General features: G+C 55.9%; 1 protein-coding gene across 1 annotated transcript; it reads left to right on the plus strand.

Moving 5' to 3' along the window:
• The first annotated feature begins 9,778 nt into the window (after positions 1 to 9,778).
• CEACAM16 (CEA cell adhesion molecule 16, tectorial membrane component) lies at positions 9,779 to 17,750 on the plus strand. The gene is made up of 6 exons (XM_034986556.1): positions 9,779 to 9,933; positions 11,085 to 11,429; positions 11,740 to 12,015; positions 13,015 to 13,293; positions 15,533 to 15,859; positions 17,558 to 17,750. Exons 1-6 carry the CDS (start codon positions 9,897 to 9,899, stop codon positions 17,566 to 17,568), a joined length of 1,275 nt encoding a protein of 424 aa, XP_034842447.1. The 5' UTR covers positions 9,779 to 9,896; the 3' UTR covers positions 17,569 to 17,750.
• Positions 17,751 to 18,292: the final 542 nt, after the last annotated feature.

An 18,292-nucleotide genomic window follows, 5' to 3' on the forward strand; every position in this document is an offset into this window, starting at 1 on the left:
ATGTTGAAACCCTAACCCTCCCTGGATGTTGAAACCCTAACCCTCCCTGGGACTGTATTTGGAGACAGAACCTTTAAAAAGGGAGGGGACATGGCAAAGCATGCAGGCTTTTAAAGGCTTTCACCCAGAAGTGACACGCTCACCCACATCTCCTTGGCCAAAGGAAGGCACATGATACACTCTAATGTCAAGAGCGCTGGGCAGGTGCAATGCTACCATATATGCAGAATAGGGGAAACGGGGGTGCCTGGGGGGCTCAGTCTGTTGAGCGTCTGTCTTCGGCTCAGCTCTTGATCCCAGGGCCCTGGGATAGAGTCCCGCATCGGGCTCCCTGCTCAGCTGGCAGCCTGCTTCTCCCTCTCCCTCTGCCTGCTACCCCTGCTCGTGCTCTCTCTCTCTCTCTCTCTCTCATACTCTCTCTCTCATATTTTCTCAAATAAATAAAATCTTAAAAAAAAAAATAGGCAAGACCGATATGCACGAACAGCCCAATCAATACGCCATCATGACTCACACCAGAGCCCACATTCTCAACCACTATGTCTCCCTGAGAAAACTTCCCAGGAAGACCTGCTCTCCTCCACCTCTTCATTCAATGACTCATTCATTCATTCAGCAGGTGCTGGACCAGGGTGGCGGGCATGGCTGGGGGACGAAATACACAGAGCCAAAAGATATTTAGAACAAAACATTGACAGAATTTGGTCCTGGATGAGATGTCCGGGGATGAGGCAGCAGGATGTCACAAACGTGTTGGTTCATCAGCTCAACAAACATTTATTGATCACCTGCTGTGTGCAGTTGTTATCACCAAGGACACAACAGAGATCCCTGCCCTCAGAGAACTGACAACCAATGGCATCAAACATAATTTCCAGGGGAGTGATGTTACGAAGGAGAATGAGCAGGTGCCCAGAAAGCTGGGGGTGGGGCTGGAGTGCGGGAGCCCTGCCCCGTGTCTGACTTGCTGATGGAAAGCAGGGGCAGTGGTGGCATTCACAGTGCAAGAGGGTCAGGTTTGCAAGGAGGGAAAACATGTCCACGTGAAAACTTGTACACAAATGTTCACAGCACTGCTCATAATAGCCAAAAAGTGAAAACAACCCAAACGTCTGTCAGCGGGTGAATGGAGAAACAAAACATGGTGTATCCAGATAGTGGGATATAGTGCGGCCATAAATAAGGACCGAAGTACTGGACCATGCAACAACGTGAATGAACCTTGAGAACATGATGGTGAGTGAAAGCAGCCAGACACAAAAAGTTACATATTGTCTGATTTCATTGATGGGAAATGTCCAGAACAGACAAATCCATAGAGACAGGAAGCTCAGACAGCTGAGTGGTTGCCAGGAGCTGGAGGGACAGAGGGATGGAGAGTGCCTAATAAGGGGTACAGGGTTTCTTTTGGGGGGGATGGAAATGTTCTAAAATTGATCATGCAGATGGTTGCACAACCCTATGAACATATTAAAAACACTGAATTGTACACTTTAAATGGGTGAATTGTCTGGTATGTGAATTGTATCTCAATAAAACCAAGAAAGAGAAGCGAGGGAGAGAGGGAGGGAGGGAGGAAAGAGGGTAGGTTTGGGAAGTCGGTTTTGAATTCATTTCGGTGTGTTGGGAGAAGGCAGCTGGAGACCCGGGGGGCGGCGAGGGGGGGACAGTGAACATGGGTGCATCCTGAAGCATGGCCGCCCCAGAAATGTCATCTTTTATCACTGGTTGGGATTTAAGTTGGTTGGATCCGTCCTTTCTGCCAGACTTGCAGGCAGGGCCAGTGTCAACGCAGAGCCAGCAGGGGGCAGCAGAGGACCACGCAGACCCACGGACCAGCTCACTGGCTGCTTGGAGGACCTCCCCACCCCACCTCGGGGCACCTGTCCCCAGCCTCTGGCCCTTTGTTTACCCTTCTGAGAGCCCAGAGAATGCACCCAGTTGCCCAGACCCAAAACCTGGGCTCCTCCTTCCCTCAGGGAGGGGTAAACACCAGAACCTACCTCCTAGGCCTCCTGAGCTTGGGATCTCTACAGCCCAGCCCTGGGCCAGGTCATGTCTCCCCATCACCTTTCCAGCCTCCTACCTGGTCTCCTGCCCCCTCCTATCCTCCCACCACAAGACAGCCCAAGGGAGCTTTCTAAATCCCAAACTCAGTTCTGCCCCTCCCTGCTCGGAACCATCCATGGCTCCCCAGTGCCCTTAAAGTCCAGGCTTCTCACGATAACCTGCAGATCCCAGGGAGTTCTGGCTCCTGGAGTCCCCTCAGCCTCCCTCTCAACACCCTTGACCTTCACCCCCACCCTGTGGTCTGGGGTCTATCATCCACCACACTGAACTGCTTCCAGGCCCTCCACATTCTGCTCCCTCTGCTGGGAGCGTGGCCACAGGCACGGTGCTCCACCCTGCCGGCCCCACCCCCATTCATCCTACCGGTCTCAACTCAGACACCTCTTCCTCCAGGAAGCCCTCCCTGACTGTCAAGCTGGGTCAGGTCCTTCTCCTGAGTTCCTCTACCTCAGCCCTGCCCACTCTGGGTGGTCACTGTCTAGAGATTTGTCTTGCCACTGGACTATAAGCCCCGGAAGGGCAGAGCCAACCAAGGCTGCCTGGGTCAGGGATGGGTCCCAGCGCCACCCAGCATGGCAGGCACAGGGCAAGGGCTCGGGAAACTTACGCAGGATGAGTGAATGTGTGCGCATTCTCAGTATCTATATATCCTTCCCTTCCTGTACCTGGCAGTCCCCACTCATCCATCGACAGACGTTCTCTGAGCCCCTGCTGGACACCCAGCTCTGTTGAATGAGCCCCACCCGGGCTCCAGAGACATAAGAGCAAGCGGACGAGCCCCTCCTCTCGGGAAGCTGGCCGTCTCGGGGGAGGCAACGGAACCTGCCAGGCACTGTGCTGAGTGCTTCACGTTTGTCAACTTATTTGAGCCTCACCGCGGTTTTGTGAGGGAAGTGCTAGGACCAGTCCCATTTCCCAGATAAGAAAACTGAGGCATAGAAGATTCAGGTCATGCGGCGTAGAAAATGGACACACTGGGAATAGAGCAAAATCTAACACCCGACTTTCTCCTCTACTCATCCCAGTCCGTAAAGAAGGACCAAACGTAACCCACGGCCACCACTATGGGGTCCGCGTGTCCAAGCAGAGGGGTCTGCCTTCCACATGAGGGCCCATGGAGAAGGCACTGCTCACCCCAAACAGAGAGGCATCACCAAGGGGGGAACTTGAGGCACTGGGTGAAGTGTTGGGCCCGATTTGGAAGACACCAGTGTCCTCGGCTGGGACTAGGAGCCCCCCCAGTCCTTCACTCTCTCCACCCAAGCTCTGCCCCCCAAGGCTCAGTGCAGACCCCCACTCCCTTCCTCTGAGCCCTGGGCACCACTAGATTCTCAGGGCTGTGGCTCCTCGTTATACAAATGAGGAAGTGGCTGTCTGGGGAAGGAAATGGGCTGGCCCATGTCCAAGACTGATTATGATTCATGGGGAAAACCCTTCCCTCCCGAACTCAACCCCTTTGTAGGCAGAGGGCATTGCCCTCTGAAAGCGTCTGTCTGGCAGGGCCAGGCGGGTGGAGGTGGACCTTCCGCAGGGGTGTAGCCCCCGAAGGCCATGCAGCAGGCCTCTCCCTGTACCTGGAGCCCATGGGTTTAGACCAGGGGATCTTTATCTGCTAAATGCACTGGGGTTGCGTGGAAAATTTAGCTTGAAGATAGCGTCCCACTGCGGGAGTCAGCATTTCAAAATATCGAACCCTTTCTGGATTCTGGCAGGAGGAAACTTTCGGGGTGGTGAAGGTGTTCTCAAATGAGATCTGGTGATGGCTACCCAAGGTGAACTTTATGCTCTGAAAATCACGCCCCAGGGGGGAGTGCCCGGCTGGCTCAGTCGGTGGAGCGGGCGACTCTTGATCTCCGGGTCATGAGTTCGAGCCCCACGTGGGGCGTAGAGATGACTTAAAAAAGAAATCCTGAAAAAGAAGACAAAAAGAAAGAAATTCATGCTCCCAGTGAAGCTAAGAAAGAGATGATATTTATGAGACTGGAAATCTGAATACTGACTAGGTATTTGAAGATTTTTTTTTAAGATTTTATTTATTTATTTGACAGAGAGAGAGCGAGAGAGAGAACACAAGCAGGGGGAGTGGGAGGGAGAAGCAGGCTTCCCACAGAGCAGGGAGCCCGACTCGGGGCTCGATCCCAGGACCCTGGGATCATGACCTGAGCCGAAGGCAGACGCTTGAAGACTGAGCCACCCAGGCACCCCTAGATATTTGAAGATATTAAGGAAGTGTTTTTTGTTCATCTTATTTTCACATGTTAGGTGAAAATATGACATTGTGGGGTTTTTTTGTTGTTTTTTTTTTAATGAGTCCCTATGTTTTAGGGATACAGGCTGAGGTATCTATGAATAGGATGATAAGAGGCCTGGAAGTTGCCTTCAAATACTGTAGGTCAGACATGGGTGGGGGAAGGGAAGCAAGATTGGAGGGAGCTGGGGGATGGGCAGAGAGGCATTGCTCTCCCCTCTACTTTTGATGAGTGTGTGGAATTTGGAAATTTTCCAGAATAAAAAGTTATTAAATTGTTTTTACCTAACTCTAAATCCAAATCCACCCCTTCCCATATTCCTGATGAATAAAATGAGGCTGAGAGAGAGAAAGGACATGTAGCCAGGTGCCCCCCCCCCCCCCCCCCCGGCCCCCTGGCCCCCCCCCCCCCCCCCCCCCCCGCGTGCCCCGGGGAAAGCTGGCACTCTCTCTCCGCTCCCCTCCACCTCCCTAACTCCGGAAAAGTCCAGCTTCTCACACTTACCAATCCAGCCCCCTGCAGCCCCTCATTCCAGACCTAGATCCTTCTCTTCTGTCACTCATTGGCCTTACCATCACCCCACTCACCTCTAGCGGGCCATCTTGCATCTTGCATCTTGCATCCGTCCTACTCCCTAGGTCCCCTGCTCTCCCTGTAAGTACCTTATCCCATGGCCCCCTCCCTCACTCAGCTCCAGCCACACCAGCCGCCTTGCTCTCCTCACACTCACCAGAGACCTTCCTGCCTCAGGGCCTTTGCACTCGCTGTGACTGCTGCCCCAAACACCCTTCCCCCAGATGTTCGCAGACCCTGTGTCACCTCCTTTGGGTCTCAGCTCACATGTCACTTCTTCAGAAAAGCCCTCCCTGACCTCCCTAGCTAAAAGAGCAACAACCCCTGTCACTCCTATCCTCTGGCCCTACTTTATTTTTTTATAGCAGTTATCTCTCCTTGACATGATATGCTGTATCAGTTTTTTTGATTAATGTTCCTCTCCCTCCAATAGGATTATGCCCCACAAGGAAAGGGATGTTGCCTGTATCCCCAGCACAGCCCGGCAGATAGTTGGCACTCAATAAATATTTGTCGAATGATTGAAGGACTTGGAAACCCCCCTCTTCCCCCATGAACGAGGTGAGAGGAAGGGGGGGGATAGGATTCCAGGCAGAGGGAAGAGCCTGTGCTAAGGTGTGAGGCTGGCCCCTGCAATCCACCTGTCCCCCTCCTGCATGGTAGCCCAGGTCCTCTTCCGGGGGAGGGGAGGACCTTGGGGGATCTGGGGTCCCTTCTCTCCAAGGACAGCCTCCCCAGGCCCGAGCCCAGACCTTGCCTGCCAGGCAGGCACAGGAAGCCACACCCTGAGGTCAGGTCCATGAGTAAATATTGCAGCACCCAGGCCTTCTCTCAGCAGATAAGGGGAGGTGGGGAGCAGGGGTCAGAAACCTGCTTTGGCCTCGCTGAGGGATTAGCTCCAGCCGACCCCTCAGCTCCAAGGTTTCTGCCTGAGGAGGATGGGACAGGGGTCCAGCCACAGGGGCCCAGGATAGTTTCCATCTAACAAATACTGATTAAGTCCGCAGTGGGTGGGGTCTCAGGCGGGCTCCCCAGGGAGCTAGTGACGTGGCTGGTCAGATAAGAGGGCTGGGGGTGGCGGAAGAGCTGACAAAACAAGATCAGGGAACCTTGTCCCCAACCTGCGGTGCTGGGTGAAGATAAGACTCACCCACTCCAACCTCCTGAGGCAATGGCCCTGAGCCTCAGTTTCCCTGGGCTGCAAAACGGATCCTCGGGGAAGGAGGGAGAGGGGGTGCCTGATGAGGGAACAAGTAAAGCCAACAATGTCAAAACGAATGATAGCATCGGTGTAAACCAGATCCGTGCGATCCGTCCATTCCCCTCCCCCCACCGCCCCGTCCCCGGTCCAACCACTGCCACCCCCTGTCCGTTCCAGCGCCTTCCGACAGAAGGAACACCAGCCACATACACAAAGAAGACATCCTGGTATCACATGAAGAAAAGCACACGCACACACACACACACACAAACAGGTGAAATGAATTTATTTAACCCAACATATGCAAAATGTTATCATCTCAACATGGAATCAACATAAAAAATGAATTATCTGGGGCACCTGGGGGGCTCTGTCGTTAAGTATCTGCCTTCGGCTCAGGTCATGATCCCGGGGTCCTGGGATCGAGCCCCGCATCGGGCTCCCTGCTCGGCAGGAAGCCTGCTTCTCCCTCTCCCACTCCCCCTGCTTGTGTTCCCGCTCTTGCTGTATCTCTCTCTGTCAAACAAATAAAATCTTTAAAAAAAAATAAAATAAAATACCATGAATAATAACGTCAAAAAAATCAATACCTAGGGGCACCTGGGTGGCTCAGTCATTAAGCGTCTGCCTTCGGCTCAGGTCATGATCCCAGAGTCCTGGGATCGAGCCCCGCCATCGGGCTCCTCGCTCCGCAGGAGGCCTGCTTCTCCCTCTCCCACTCCCCCTGCTTGTGTTCCCTCTCTCGCTGTGTCTCTCTGTCAAATAAATAAATAAAATCTTAAAAAAAAAAAAAGAAAGAAAGAAAAAGAAACTTCAGCTCTCAAGCAAATCAAGGATCCAGGCTCCTGTCCAAGAGCACCAGAGGAGAGGCAGGGGGGTGGGGGCAGGGGGGTGGGGGCTGGGGGCGGACCTGGAAGGACAAGGACAGCAGAGAGCCGTCAGCGTGACCCCACAAGGGGTAGGGAGCCACGACAGAGCCTGGACGAAAGCCTGGATGTGTCTCAGGCCTCCCAGAGACACGGCCTCATCACGCTCCTCAACCAGATAGCGAATCACCAGAAACCCGGGCCTCCCTGGAGACTCCTGTCTCTGTCATCCACACCTGGTATCCGCTTCCACAAACACCCTTTGAGCCCCTGCTCTGTGCCCAACCCTGTGCTGGGCAGCAATGGGGACACAGTAGTGACAGCAATGGCCCAGGTTCTGCCCTGCCGGGACTCAGTCCGGAAGGGGAGACAGGCCCACCCCTGACTGTGAGGACCCACGGTGGTCAGGGCGGGGACTGGGGATCCCAGGGTGTCCTTAACCCAGCCTGAGAGTCCAAGAGGACTTCCTGGAGGAGGAGGAGTCAGGCAGGTAATGGAATAGAGCAGAGGGAAGCAGGGATCTGCTGGGTGGAGAGGGCATAAGACAGAATATCTGGAGTATAGTTCCCGGCAGGAAGGGGTGTCCACGAGGCTGGTCAAGCCAGCGGGGGCTCGGCCATGCAGGGCCTCATGGGCTGCACCAAGAAGCTGGGCTTTCTCCTGAGGGCACTGGGGAGTCATGGCAGGTGCTAAGCACCATGGAAGGAGGGAGCGTGAGACCAGGGCCAGGGACCTGGGAGAACTTGCAGAGGAAAACCAGACCAGGGGGGCGGGGGGATGCCTGGACCAGGGCAGAGGGCACAGGGAGGGAGAGGAAGGCACATATGGAAGAGAGATTTAAGAGCAGGTGCAAAAGGGTGTGGTGCGCTGGGAGGGGCGGAAGCGTCAGGGACACAGCCCTGGGTCTCTGTGTCCCAGTGACAGGTGGATGGTGGCGCCATCCCTGATAAGAGGAAGAGGAGGAGCAGGGCTGGGGGAAGATGCCAAGGTCAGTTTGGGACAAGGTGAGTGAGCGGTGCCCAGGGACACCTGGGGGGAGGCATCCTGAATGACGCCGGGACGCCGTCCCAGGGCTCAGGGGAGAGGCCTGGGTCAGGACAGAGAAGGATGAGGTAAGGTTGCAGGCGGGGCAGGGGAAACAGGAGGGGCCAGGGCATCTACACCTCCCGCCACCACCCCCATCAGAGCCCCGCCCTGCCAGGGTAGCTCAGGACACCGGGCAAACTAGGAGGAGCAAACCAGGACGGGTGAGCCACAGGGACGGCTCCTGCCCAGACACAGGCCGCTGGGGACTGAGAAGGACCAGGACCCAGAAGCCATCAAGACATCAGTAAGAACACATCTGTCAAAAACATTCTTTCCCCAGACCCCCCCACCGCCTCTGCCCACCTCACCTTTCCGGAGACACCGTCCCTGATCCCCTCCCCAACCTCCAATTTAAAAATCACAAGCCCCCTTCCTGGCTTTAGTTTTCCCCAACAACACTTAGGTCCATCCCACACAGAATAGAGTTTATATTTTATTTTTTAAATATTTTGTTTATTTATTTATTTGAGGGGGGAGAGAGAGAGCACAAGCAGGGGGACCAGCAGGTGGAGGGAGAGGGAGAAGCAGGCTCCCCGCCGAGCAGGGAGCCCGACGTGGGACTCGATCCCAGGACTCTGGGATCATGCCCTGAGCCGAAGGCAGACACTTAACCGACTGAGCCATCCAGGCCCCCTCGAGTTTATATTTTATTTGTTTACCCCATGAATGTCAGCCCCGAGAGGGCAGGGATTTTATCTACTAGCACCTAGAACAGTGCCTGGCAGACAGGAGATGCTCATTCAATATTTGTTGACTAAAACAGCCCTTTGGGGTGGGTATGGTCATTGTTCCCATTTCTCAGATGAGGACACTGAGGCCCAACAGGCTCCATAACTTGCCCAGGGTCGTGGAGGTAGGGGACAGTGGACTAAGTCCAGGGCCTGCACCTTTAATAACAGTCACACCAACCAGACCTCGTGTGTGCGGCCCCATCCTGCCAGGTGCTGGCCATCTCACTACGTGCTCTCAACAACCCTGAGCAGGGTCTACCCTCAGCCCTGCTTCTCAGGGCAGCAAATGGAGACTCAGCAAGGGGCTGCCTCCAACCCCACTTCGGGTAAGTGCAGAGCCAAGGTCAAAACCGGACTCTCTCTGGCCCCAAGCCCTCCACACGCACACCTGAGAGGCAGGGAAAACAAGGCCGAAGAAGGGAAGAGAGAATGTGGGTTTCTCAGCCCCGTGGGGGAGGCCGGTAGGGAGTGGAGCCCCAAAGAAAGTGTGTAGCCGCCCCGCCCCCTTCCCCCTGTGTGGCTTTGGAGACAGAGCAGGGTTCATATTCCCTCTCCCGGCAGGAACTTGAGCAAGTCAGAGCCCGTACCCGGTGCCTCAGTTTCCCTATCTGCAAATGGGGCTTCTAACAGGGCCCACCTCGCAGGACATCCCGAGAGGACAGCTGAAGGTCACCCACGGTGCAGAGGCCGGGAAATGACAGTCACTGCTCGTTGGTTTCATTCCTCGGTGACCCCCAAGTTCACCAGGGAGGCCGAGGCCTGGGCCCCAGGTAAGAACTGCCCTAAAATCTTCCCCCGCGCCGCCGCCTCCTCCTGGCGACCTGGTTCTTCTCCTGGTACCAAACCCGGGCCCTTGGCACAAAGAAGGTTAGGCAGCACCCCAGGAGGCCTGGCCGGGTCGCGGCCCCTGGCCCGTGCCTGCCACACCCACTCTGGTACCCACACGGGGCCCCAGATCCTCGGTGACTCGATCCCTCCAAATTCAGGTGATCTCCCCCAGCTCCAAATCACCGAACCCTCCCAGGTCCCGCGCCAGACGGAGCCAGGTCCCCACCAGCAAGGGCCTCGGAGCACGGACACACGAACACCACCGCCTTCAAGACCAGGTTGGGGGCGAAAGATGGCGCTGACCGGCTGCAGCTGGCTCGTCCTCAGTGGTGAGCGAGAACGGTGCTCCCCACAACCTCAGCCCCCCGATGGCCTCGGGGAAGGGCGGGGATCTCCAGCCCGGGTGAGGGCAGGTGGGAGCCAGATGTCCTGCAGGCTGGGTAGGGAGGGCATCGTTTGCTTCTCCGGGAGGCACTGGCATGGGGCTGGCCAGGGACGGCCACCCAGAGAGGTCTGCAGGGCAGACCTCAGAGATTTCTAAGATCGGGGCGTGAGCTGAGGCACGGGAGCCTCTGAGCCTCCTTGGAAGCTTGGCTGGGGTGAGCTCTAGCCAGCAGCTCGGCCTCTCCCTGAGGACGTGGCTTTGGGCAGGCAGTCGCCTTCCCCTTCTTGGCCTGTGTCTTCATCTATGGAACAGGCTAAACACACAGGGACGTTTGAAGGTCAGAATAAGCAACACTGGCTAGCACTGGCCGTGCCCCTGGAGCTGTTCTAAATGTCTTCCGTGTGTGAACAACCACCCTAGATGGGAGGCCCACTCACGACCCCCCACTTCATCGACGAGAGACCTGAGGCTCGGAGAGGGGAGGCCACTGGCTGGGGTCACCCAGCCAGCCGTGCAGGGATGAGTGCTCGACCCAGAGCCCTCACCCCTAGCCATGGTTTCTCAGCCTGGAAAGTACCAGAAACCAGGCCAGCCATGCAAGCACTTCTTCCCCGGAGAATCGCCATGGCCACCCATTCCAGGCAACCAACCGCACACAACTCAAACCCGATCAGCCCTGACCAGCCAGTCGGGTTTAGGGCTTATCTCCCGGGGTTGAAAGGAAAAGGGCGGAGTCAATTCAGCACACCCCTACTTTCTGCTGTGGTCAGGCCTGGAGAGGCAGAGGAAGAGCACTGGACTGGGAGTCGGGGCCCAGGGGCTAGACGGGCCTGCCTGATTGTGTAAGCCTCAGTTTGGTGACTCTCACCCTGGGAAAACCCTCTGGGCCCCATGAAATCCAAAGGTCTTGTGGGCTGAGCACGTGCTACAGCCCGTCAGATCCAATCCTCAGGCCTACTGCAGGACTGAGACCCTCCAGCTGGCTAGCACTTATTGAGCACTCACTGTATACCAGGAGCCCATGTCTCCTCCTTCGTTGAATGGGGGCTGTGGTCAAGCCAGCCTCAGCTGACCCCTCCGGCTCCTTCTCCTCAGCCGCTTTCCTGAGCGTGGGGGCCGAGATCTCTATCACCCCCGAGCCTGCCCAGCCAGCCGAGGGGGACAACGTCACATTGACTGTCCACGGGCTTCTGGGGGAGCCGCTTGCCTACAACTGGTATGCGGGCCCCACCCTCAACGTGATTTACCTGGTGGCCAGCTACATCGTAAGCACGGGCGACGAGACCCCTGGCCCAGCCCACACAGGGCGGGAGGCCGTGCGCCCCGACGGCGGCCTGGACATCTGGGGCATCCTGCCCGGGCACTCGGGCACCTACATCCTGCAGACTCTCAACAGGCAGCTGCAGACAGAGGTGGGCTACGGATACTTGCAGGTCTATGGTGAGACACCCCCCCCTCCCTCCGGACTCCCCTCTGCCAGAGCCAGCCTTCCCACCTCCTTCCCAGTCCCTCTTAAAATATATATATATAAATGTAAAATCATCAAAAAAAAGACAAAAGAACATTAAAATGCTCACCTCCTTCAGGATGGCTTCCAGGACTACACCTGCCTCCTATCCCGTTCTTTGCCCCTCCGGCTAGGGGTACAGGGACACCACCAGGGTCCAGCCATGCCCCTGGCGTGGGGAGGGGGGTGGCCGGGGGAGCAGGCAGTGCCCGGCCCCCTCCCCCTCTGTCTCTTGCCCCACAGAGATCCTGGCCCAGCCTGTGGTCATGGCCAATGACACGGCACTGGTGGAGCGCCGAGACACCCTGCGCCTGATGTGCAGCAGCCCCAGCCCCGCTGAGGTCCGCTGGTTCTTCAATGGCGAAGCCCTGCCCATCGCCGTCCGCCTTGGCCAGTCCCCCGATGGCCGGGTGCTGACCCGGCACGGCGTCCGCAGGGAGGAGGCTGGAGCCTACCAGTGTGAGGTCTGGAACCCGGTCAGTGTCAGCCGCAGCGAGCCCATCAACCTGACCGTGTACTGTGAGTCCTCCTGGCCCCACCAGAAATACGCAGTGCCCAAACCTCATAGATGGGTAAACTGAGGCCAGGAGAGGGCGCCTGAGGGCACACAGTGAGTCAGGAGGTGAGCTGGGTTTAGGAGCCAGGGATCCCTCTTAAAATGCACTTGACCCATCTCCCTGAGGACTAAAAAACACCCTAGAAATGGAATAAGCCTTCAGTCTGAACCAATACCTGCAGGAAGGGACACAGGGCTGGTGGGTTTTGAAAGGGAGGCGGGAAGTGAGTGGTGGGTGGGAGGAGAGATAAAATTTAAAAATGTAACCAAAGCGTGGAGTCATTCCCAGGGGCAGCAGATATGCAGTGTGGAAGCCGGGGCAAGTAAATCGCAGAGGTACGCAAGGGCTGCTGATGTAGAAAAACTTAGAGCCTAGAATTCTATGGCCAGGGAATGCTCGATTTAAGAAGCACTGAATTCTAGACTCTGAGAATCCTAGAAACTCGAGAAGCAGAGATTCTTAGAATCGTAGAGTAGAATTCTAAAATCTTAGAGCTACCCAATCCTAGAATGTTAGAAACCTAGATTTCTAGAATCTTAGAATCCTAGAGCCTAGAAGCATTGACTAGAAGCATTGACTCTTGCACGGATTCTTGGAGGCCTAGAATTCTAGACTCTTAGAGTGGCTTACAAGAAACTGATAGTCTAGTCTTCTTCTTCTTCTTCTTCTTCTTCTTTTTTTTTTAATGGGGCCATAGATTTCGAAAATATCTTGAAACTTTGTCTGGCCCCACGCCCTCTTTTTACAGAAGAGAAAACAGATCCCCTGAAAAGGCAAAGTGATTCTCAAGATCCTAGAGCAAGTTAGAGTTCTGTGTGGGATCCAAAAAGACCAGAGCTTTCTCCCACCGCTAGGCCCACACGTTCCCAGGGGCCCAGCCTGGTGGAGAGGAAGCCAAGGGTGCCCACCTCTACACCCCTGTCCCTCCACTGCCCCGTCTCTCTCCCTCCTGCCCCCACAGTTGGCCCAGAACGCGTGGCCATCCTCCAGGACTCTACCACCCGCACGGGCTGCACCATCAAACTTGACTTCAACATGTCCCTCACCTTGTGGTGCGTGTCCCAGTCCTGCCCAGAGCCCGAGTACGTGTGGGCCTTCAATGGGCGGGCCCTCAAGAACGGGCGAGACCACCTCAACATCAGTAGCATGACTGCGGCCCAGGAGGGCACATACACGTGTATTGTTAAGAACCCCAAGACCCTGCTTTCTGGATCTGCCTCAGTGGTGGTCAAGCTCTCCGGTGAGTCGCCCCCAGCCTGACCACCACCCTCTCCCCACGGAGGCCCAGGTGGACCGTGAAAGGTTTGGCCGCTGCTCCAGCAGTTAGGGTACTCTTTGCCCAGCAGATAATTGAGAAGTAAGAGAGTCTTAACTCATTCTTTGGCCAAGTGACAAAGTGGCGTGTCAGGGGGACCCCTCTTCGTTCGGGTGACAGAAGGAGACAGCCCATACCTTGTCACCTGGAAAACGAACAAGGAATCAGACTCTTCCTTGAGGGGTGGCAAAGTGAGAAAGGGGCCACCTGTCCGCATTGTGCACGGGGCAGAGTGGGGAAAACATTCAGACGTCCCTTCATGTGCGTGCTCCTGTTCTGTTCTAAATTCAGCCTGCCGCCGCTGCTAAGAAGCTCGGCCCATTCCCTCCATGCAGACAGCTGAACTACCGTGCAGCCAACTAGATGATGCAGTTATCTGGCCCAGATGACTGTGTGTGCAAATGCACACGCGTGCATACACACACACACACATGAACACATGGAAAATCACAGCCAGTTGTTGGCAAGTGAAAAAACACAGCCAGGGAGGCATTCTCTTGCCTCTGTCCTCAAACAACCTGGGGGCTGGGGGTAACACAGACACAGCTGGTGTTTTGAGAGCTATCAGGATCCTCAGGGGACACGTTCTCATCCCCTGGGGATGGTGGCTTTGAACATTAAGGCCTCGTTAATTCTGCCTTGGTTCCTTCCCAAGTGGCCGCCATCCCCCAGGGACAGTGGGAACAGTCCTTCCCTCCTTCCCTCCCCCCTCCCTCCTACTAACAGGCTGGGTCTCATCCAAAGGGTGGATACTGTTTCACCCAAAGCAGAAATGGCATCCCCAGAGGTAAGTGTACCTCCTGCCCCACCCACCTGGTGCCTTGGCAGCTGGTCTTGGCAAGAGATAGGGGGGTATACCAGATGACCTCAGGTGCTGCCCCAAGCCCTGCCTGCGTGGGCCGAGATGGGGGGTGTCCAAGTGTGCAGGTATGTGCAGGGAGTGGGTACAGCGCCCCCCAAGGGCCTCCTGAACGGCCAGCAACCCTGTGGCACGTGCCAGGGAGAGACAGAGAAAAGGGAAACATCCCCCGGCCCCCATATGGGGGAGACTCTGATCTGATGGAGGAGACATGGTCTCTGTTCTTCCAGAGATGATCCTGGAATAGGGAAGCATGACTTCCTTATTCAAGGAGCTGCCAGTCAGAGAGAAGAGGCAATGCCTCACACTCCATGGGTTTTCAAGCAGTGATGGAGGAGACATGACACTCACCCTCAGTGAGCTTCCAGTCAGATGGAGGAGACAGTCCACACTTGAGTACATTTTGTAGTCTGATGGGAGAGATGTGGTCTTGAGGAGACATGGCCCTTTCTTTTTTTTTTTTTGAGAATTCCTAGTCTGATGGGGGAGACACAGTTCCCACCTCTGGGTTACTCCCAATCTGATGGGGGAGTACAAGCCCCCCCACTTTCTAGGAATTTCCAGTCTGATGGGATAGACATGCCCCCGATCCAACTTCTGGGGTCCCCAGGCTGATTGGAGAGACCCAGCCCAATAATCTGGAATTTCAAATCTGATGGAAGAGACATGGCCTCCCACCCTCTGGAATCTTTCAGTTTGATAAGAAACTATTGCCCCCACATTCTGAGGTCTCTTGGTTTGACAGAAGAGATACAGCCTGGGGTACATAACTCCCAACTATCTGATGAGGGAGACAAGGCCCCCATATTCTGAGAATTTCCAGTCTGATGGGGGAGATATGCCCCCCCCCCCCTCTAGAATTTCCAATCTGACAGGGGAGACATGGCCCCCCCCCCATACTCTAGAATTTCCAAACTGACAGGGGAGACATGGCCCCTACATTTTGGGAATTTCAATCTGATGGAGGAGACATGGTTTGACTCTCTAGGGTCTTCTAGTTAAATGGGAGAAATATCCCCCAAGGGCTGGAAATTCCTAGTCTAATGGGGGAGAGAGCCCCCCCCACCCTCTGGGGTCTCCCAGTCTCAACAATGCTTCCTGGCAGGCATTGTCGGGACACAACACACCCCGCCCCCGCTACCACACAAGTCAGCTCCCTCCTCTGTCTCCTTCCCAGCACCCGGCACGGGGGGAGCACCCGCGAGCTGTGGGGAGGCATGGAGAGCTGGCTGAGGCGGGGAGGGGGACGCTATGCCCCGTGCAGGCCCAGCTGACCCAGCTCCCCCACCCCCACTCTTTCCCCAGCGGCAGCAGTTGCCATGACAATTGTGCCTGTGCCAACCAAGCCGAAGGAGGGCCAGGACGTGACACTGACCGTCCAGGGCTACCCCAAGGACCTGCTGGTCTATGCCTGGTACCGTGGGCCGGCCTCGGAGCCCAACCGGCTGCTCAGCCAACTGCCGTCCGGAAACTGGATTGCAGGCCCCGCGCACACAGGCCGGGAAGTGGGCTTCGCCAACTGCTCCCTGCTGGTGCAGAAACTGAACCTCACGGATGCCGGCCGCTACACGCTCAAGACCGTCACGTTGCAGGGCAAGACCGAGACGCTGGAAGTGGAGCTGCAGGTGGCCCGTGAGTGTGCCCGAGGGGGCAGAGGGCGAATCTTTTCAGACAGAGGCTCCCAAAAGGGGGTTTTGCCTCCTCCATAGGCTGGGAAACACAGATCAAGGGTGGATATGCCTCCCCATCGAAAGCAAGTGCTGTGTCTCCGCCATCTGACTTGCGGATCTCCAAATGGAGTTCTTTCCTCTTCCGTCCAACTGATGACCTAGACTAGGGGTAGACGGGCCTCCTCCATCAGACTGAAGGCCACTACAGGGACCTTCCATGGCTTCTCTTCTCTCATACAAGAGGTTCACCAGACTGAAGGTTTTCAAAGAGGAGACATAGTCTGAGGGTAGGGCATCCTTTTCCTGGCAGATGGGTAGACTCCAAAACAGGAGATATTGCCTCTGCTACTATATTGGGAAAATAGGCTAATGATGGGAGTTTACCTCCCCCATCAGACTAGATACACAGTATGAGGGTAGATCGTGCCTCCCTCTTTAGACTGGGAGATCCTAGACAATTGGGATTGTGTCTCATCCTTTGCATTACATTAAGAGTGAGGACAGAATTTCTACCGTCAGAGGGTGGAATTTTTCTCTCGAAGTGAAATCCTCCATTAGGATAGAGGCTTCTAGATGGTGGGAATTGTGTCTCCTCCCTCAGACTAGGAGTTTCCAGTGGTCAGGAACAATGTCTCTTCCATCAGCCTGACAATTCCCAGATGTTGAAGACCATATCTTGCCCATCAGACTAGGGACTCCCAGAGTCAGGGGCCATGTCTCCTCCATCAGACTGGGAGCTCCCAGAATCAGGGATCAGGTCTCCTCTATCAGACTGGAAGCTCCCAGAGTTAAAGACCATGTCTCCTCCAATAGACTGGGAGCTCCCAGAGTCAGGGACCATGTCTCCTCCATCAGACTGGGAGCTCCCAGAGTCAAGGACCATGTCTCCTCCATCAGACTGGGAGCTCCCAGAGTCAAGAACCATGTCTCCTCCATCAGACTGGGAGCTCCCAGAGTCAGGAGCCAGGTCTCCTCCATCAGACTGGGAGCTCCCAGAGTCAGGGACCAGGTCTCCTCCATCACACTGGGAGTTCCCAGAGTTAGGGACTGTATCTCCCACATCAGACAGGGAGCTTCCAGAATCAGGGACCAGGTCAACCCCCAACAGACCAGGCATCCCTGCAGGCCCAAGAGGCCATGTCCCTGAGGCAGATTTCATCCCATTAGACCAGGAGCTCTCAGACACTGGGAACTAGGTCATTCTCCAGTCTGGAGTCTCATCTCCCCCATCAGACCAGGTACTTTTGGAAGCCCTGAGTCAGGGATGGCATCTCCCAGCTCAGACGGGAAGCTTCCAGGATCAGGAAATCAATCACTGCCAGGTACCCCCTAGACACCCTCCTTCATCAAACCCTGGTCCCAGGTCAATTCTGAAGGTAGAATGCTCTTTGATGGCAGCCGACCACCCCACCCCACCCCCCACCACAAAGGCTCGGGATTCCTTTTCACCCTGTCTCTCTCCTCACAGTCAACCTCCCTCCCCCGAATGAGGACCAACGCCACCTTCCTGAACCTGAACCTGGCACAGGCTGAGCGTGGGGGCGGGGGGAGCGGGGGAGGCTGGGGGTGGGCAGGGGAGCAGGAGGGGTGGGGGCACTGGGACCTGGTCCTCTACCTCCCTGACAGCCTCTTCCACCCTTTTCCCCCACCCCCTCCTCAGCCCTCGAGTAGCAGCATAGCTGCGGCCGTGGGGACCTCGGAGAGAAGAGCTCTTCACGCCATCCATCTCCCCATCTCCTCCCCCTGGGTGGAGGACCACTCGCTCCCAGTGAGGACGCCGGACTGACCATGGGGCCGTTCTCCTGCTTCCACACTAGAGTTAGAACTGACAGGGCCCTGCTCCTTCCCTGAGTTGCTGGAGAGCCAGAGGCCATAAATGTCCTGGTTAACACATGCGCGTGTCAGCCTCTCCTTCTATGACCGCCAACCCTGCCATTGCCTGGTGGCCACACTCGCCTCCTTCCCTACCCGAGTTTATTCTGAGTTTAGGTGCATGTGTGCACAGGGATACCTAAATGACAATGAGGCAAGTTCCTACTGCTCAGTGTCAGGGCCTCAGGCTCTTCCCACACCTCTCCAGGTTATATCTGATGGTCCTTCTTCCCAGTGGGCCAAAGACTGCTCCTCCCTGAGACACCCAACAGAGCTGGGTTCTATAGGACATGACCCTCCCCTTTACTGCACCTCACTCCACCTGGGCCCTGAAGCAAGGCTGCTCATGCCACGACAAGCAATGACCAAATTTCCCATGAAGGGTTCCTTCTATTTAACCAAAGATGCTCCTTTGTGTCCTCCATTGCCCTGGGATTGGCCCCCCCACCCCATGTCTCTCTCAAACATCACCTGCACAACCCTAAAAATATCTCCCTCCTCTTCTAAATGCAAATGGGCTAGT

The sequence above is a fragment of the Mirounga leonina genome, unplaced genomic scaffold (assembly GCF_011800145.1).
Source record: "Mirounga leonina isolate KUSES-001 unplaced genomic scaffold, KU_Mleo_1.0 Mir_376, whole genome shotgun sequence".
Lineage (NCBI taxonomy): Eukaryota > Metazoa > Chordata > Mammalia > Carnivora > Phocidae > Mirounga > Mirounga leonina.

Excerpts from the sequence above, each read along its gene's own strand:
- CEACAM16 (XM_034986556.1), top strand. The coding sequence starts at position 9,897 with ATGGCGCTGACCGGCTGCAGCTGGCTCGTCCTCAGTG. Across the intron at positions 11,430-11,739 it reads CGGATACTTGCAGGTCTATG|AGATCCTGGCCCAGCCTGTG; the intron begins GTGAGACACCCC and ends CTTGCCCCACAG. Across the intron at positions 13,294-15,532 it reads AGTGGTGGTCAAGCTCTCCG|CGGCAGCAGTTGCCATGACA; the intron begins GTGAGTCGCCCC and ends CTCTTTCCCCAG.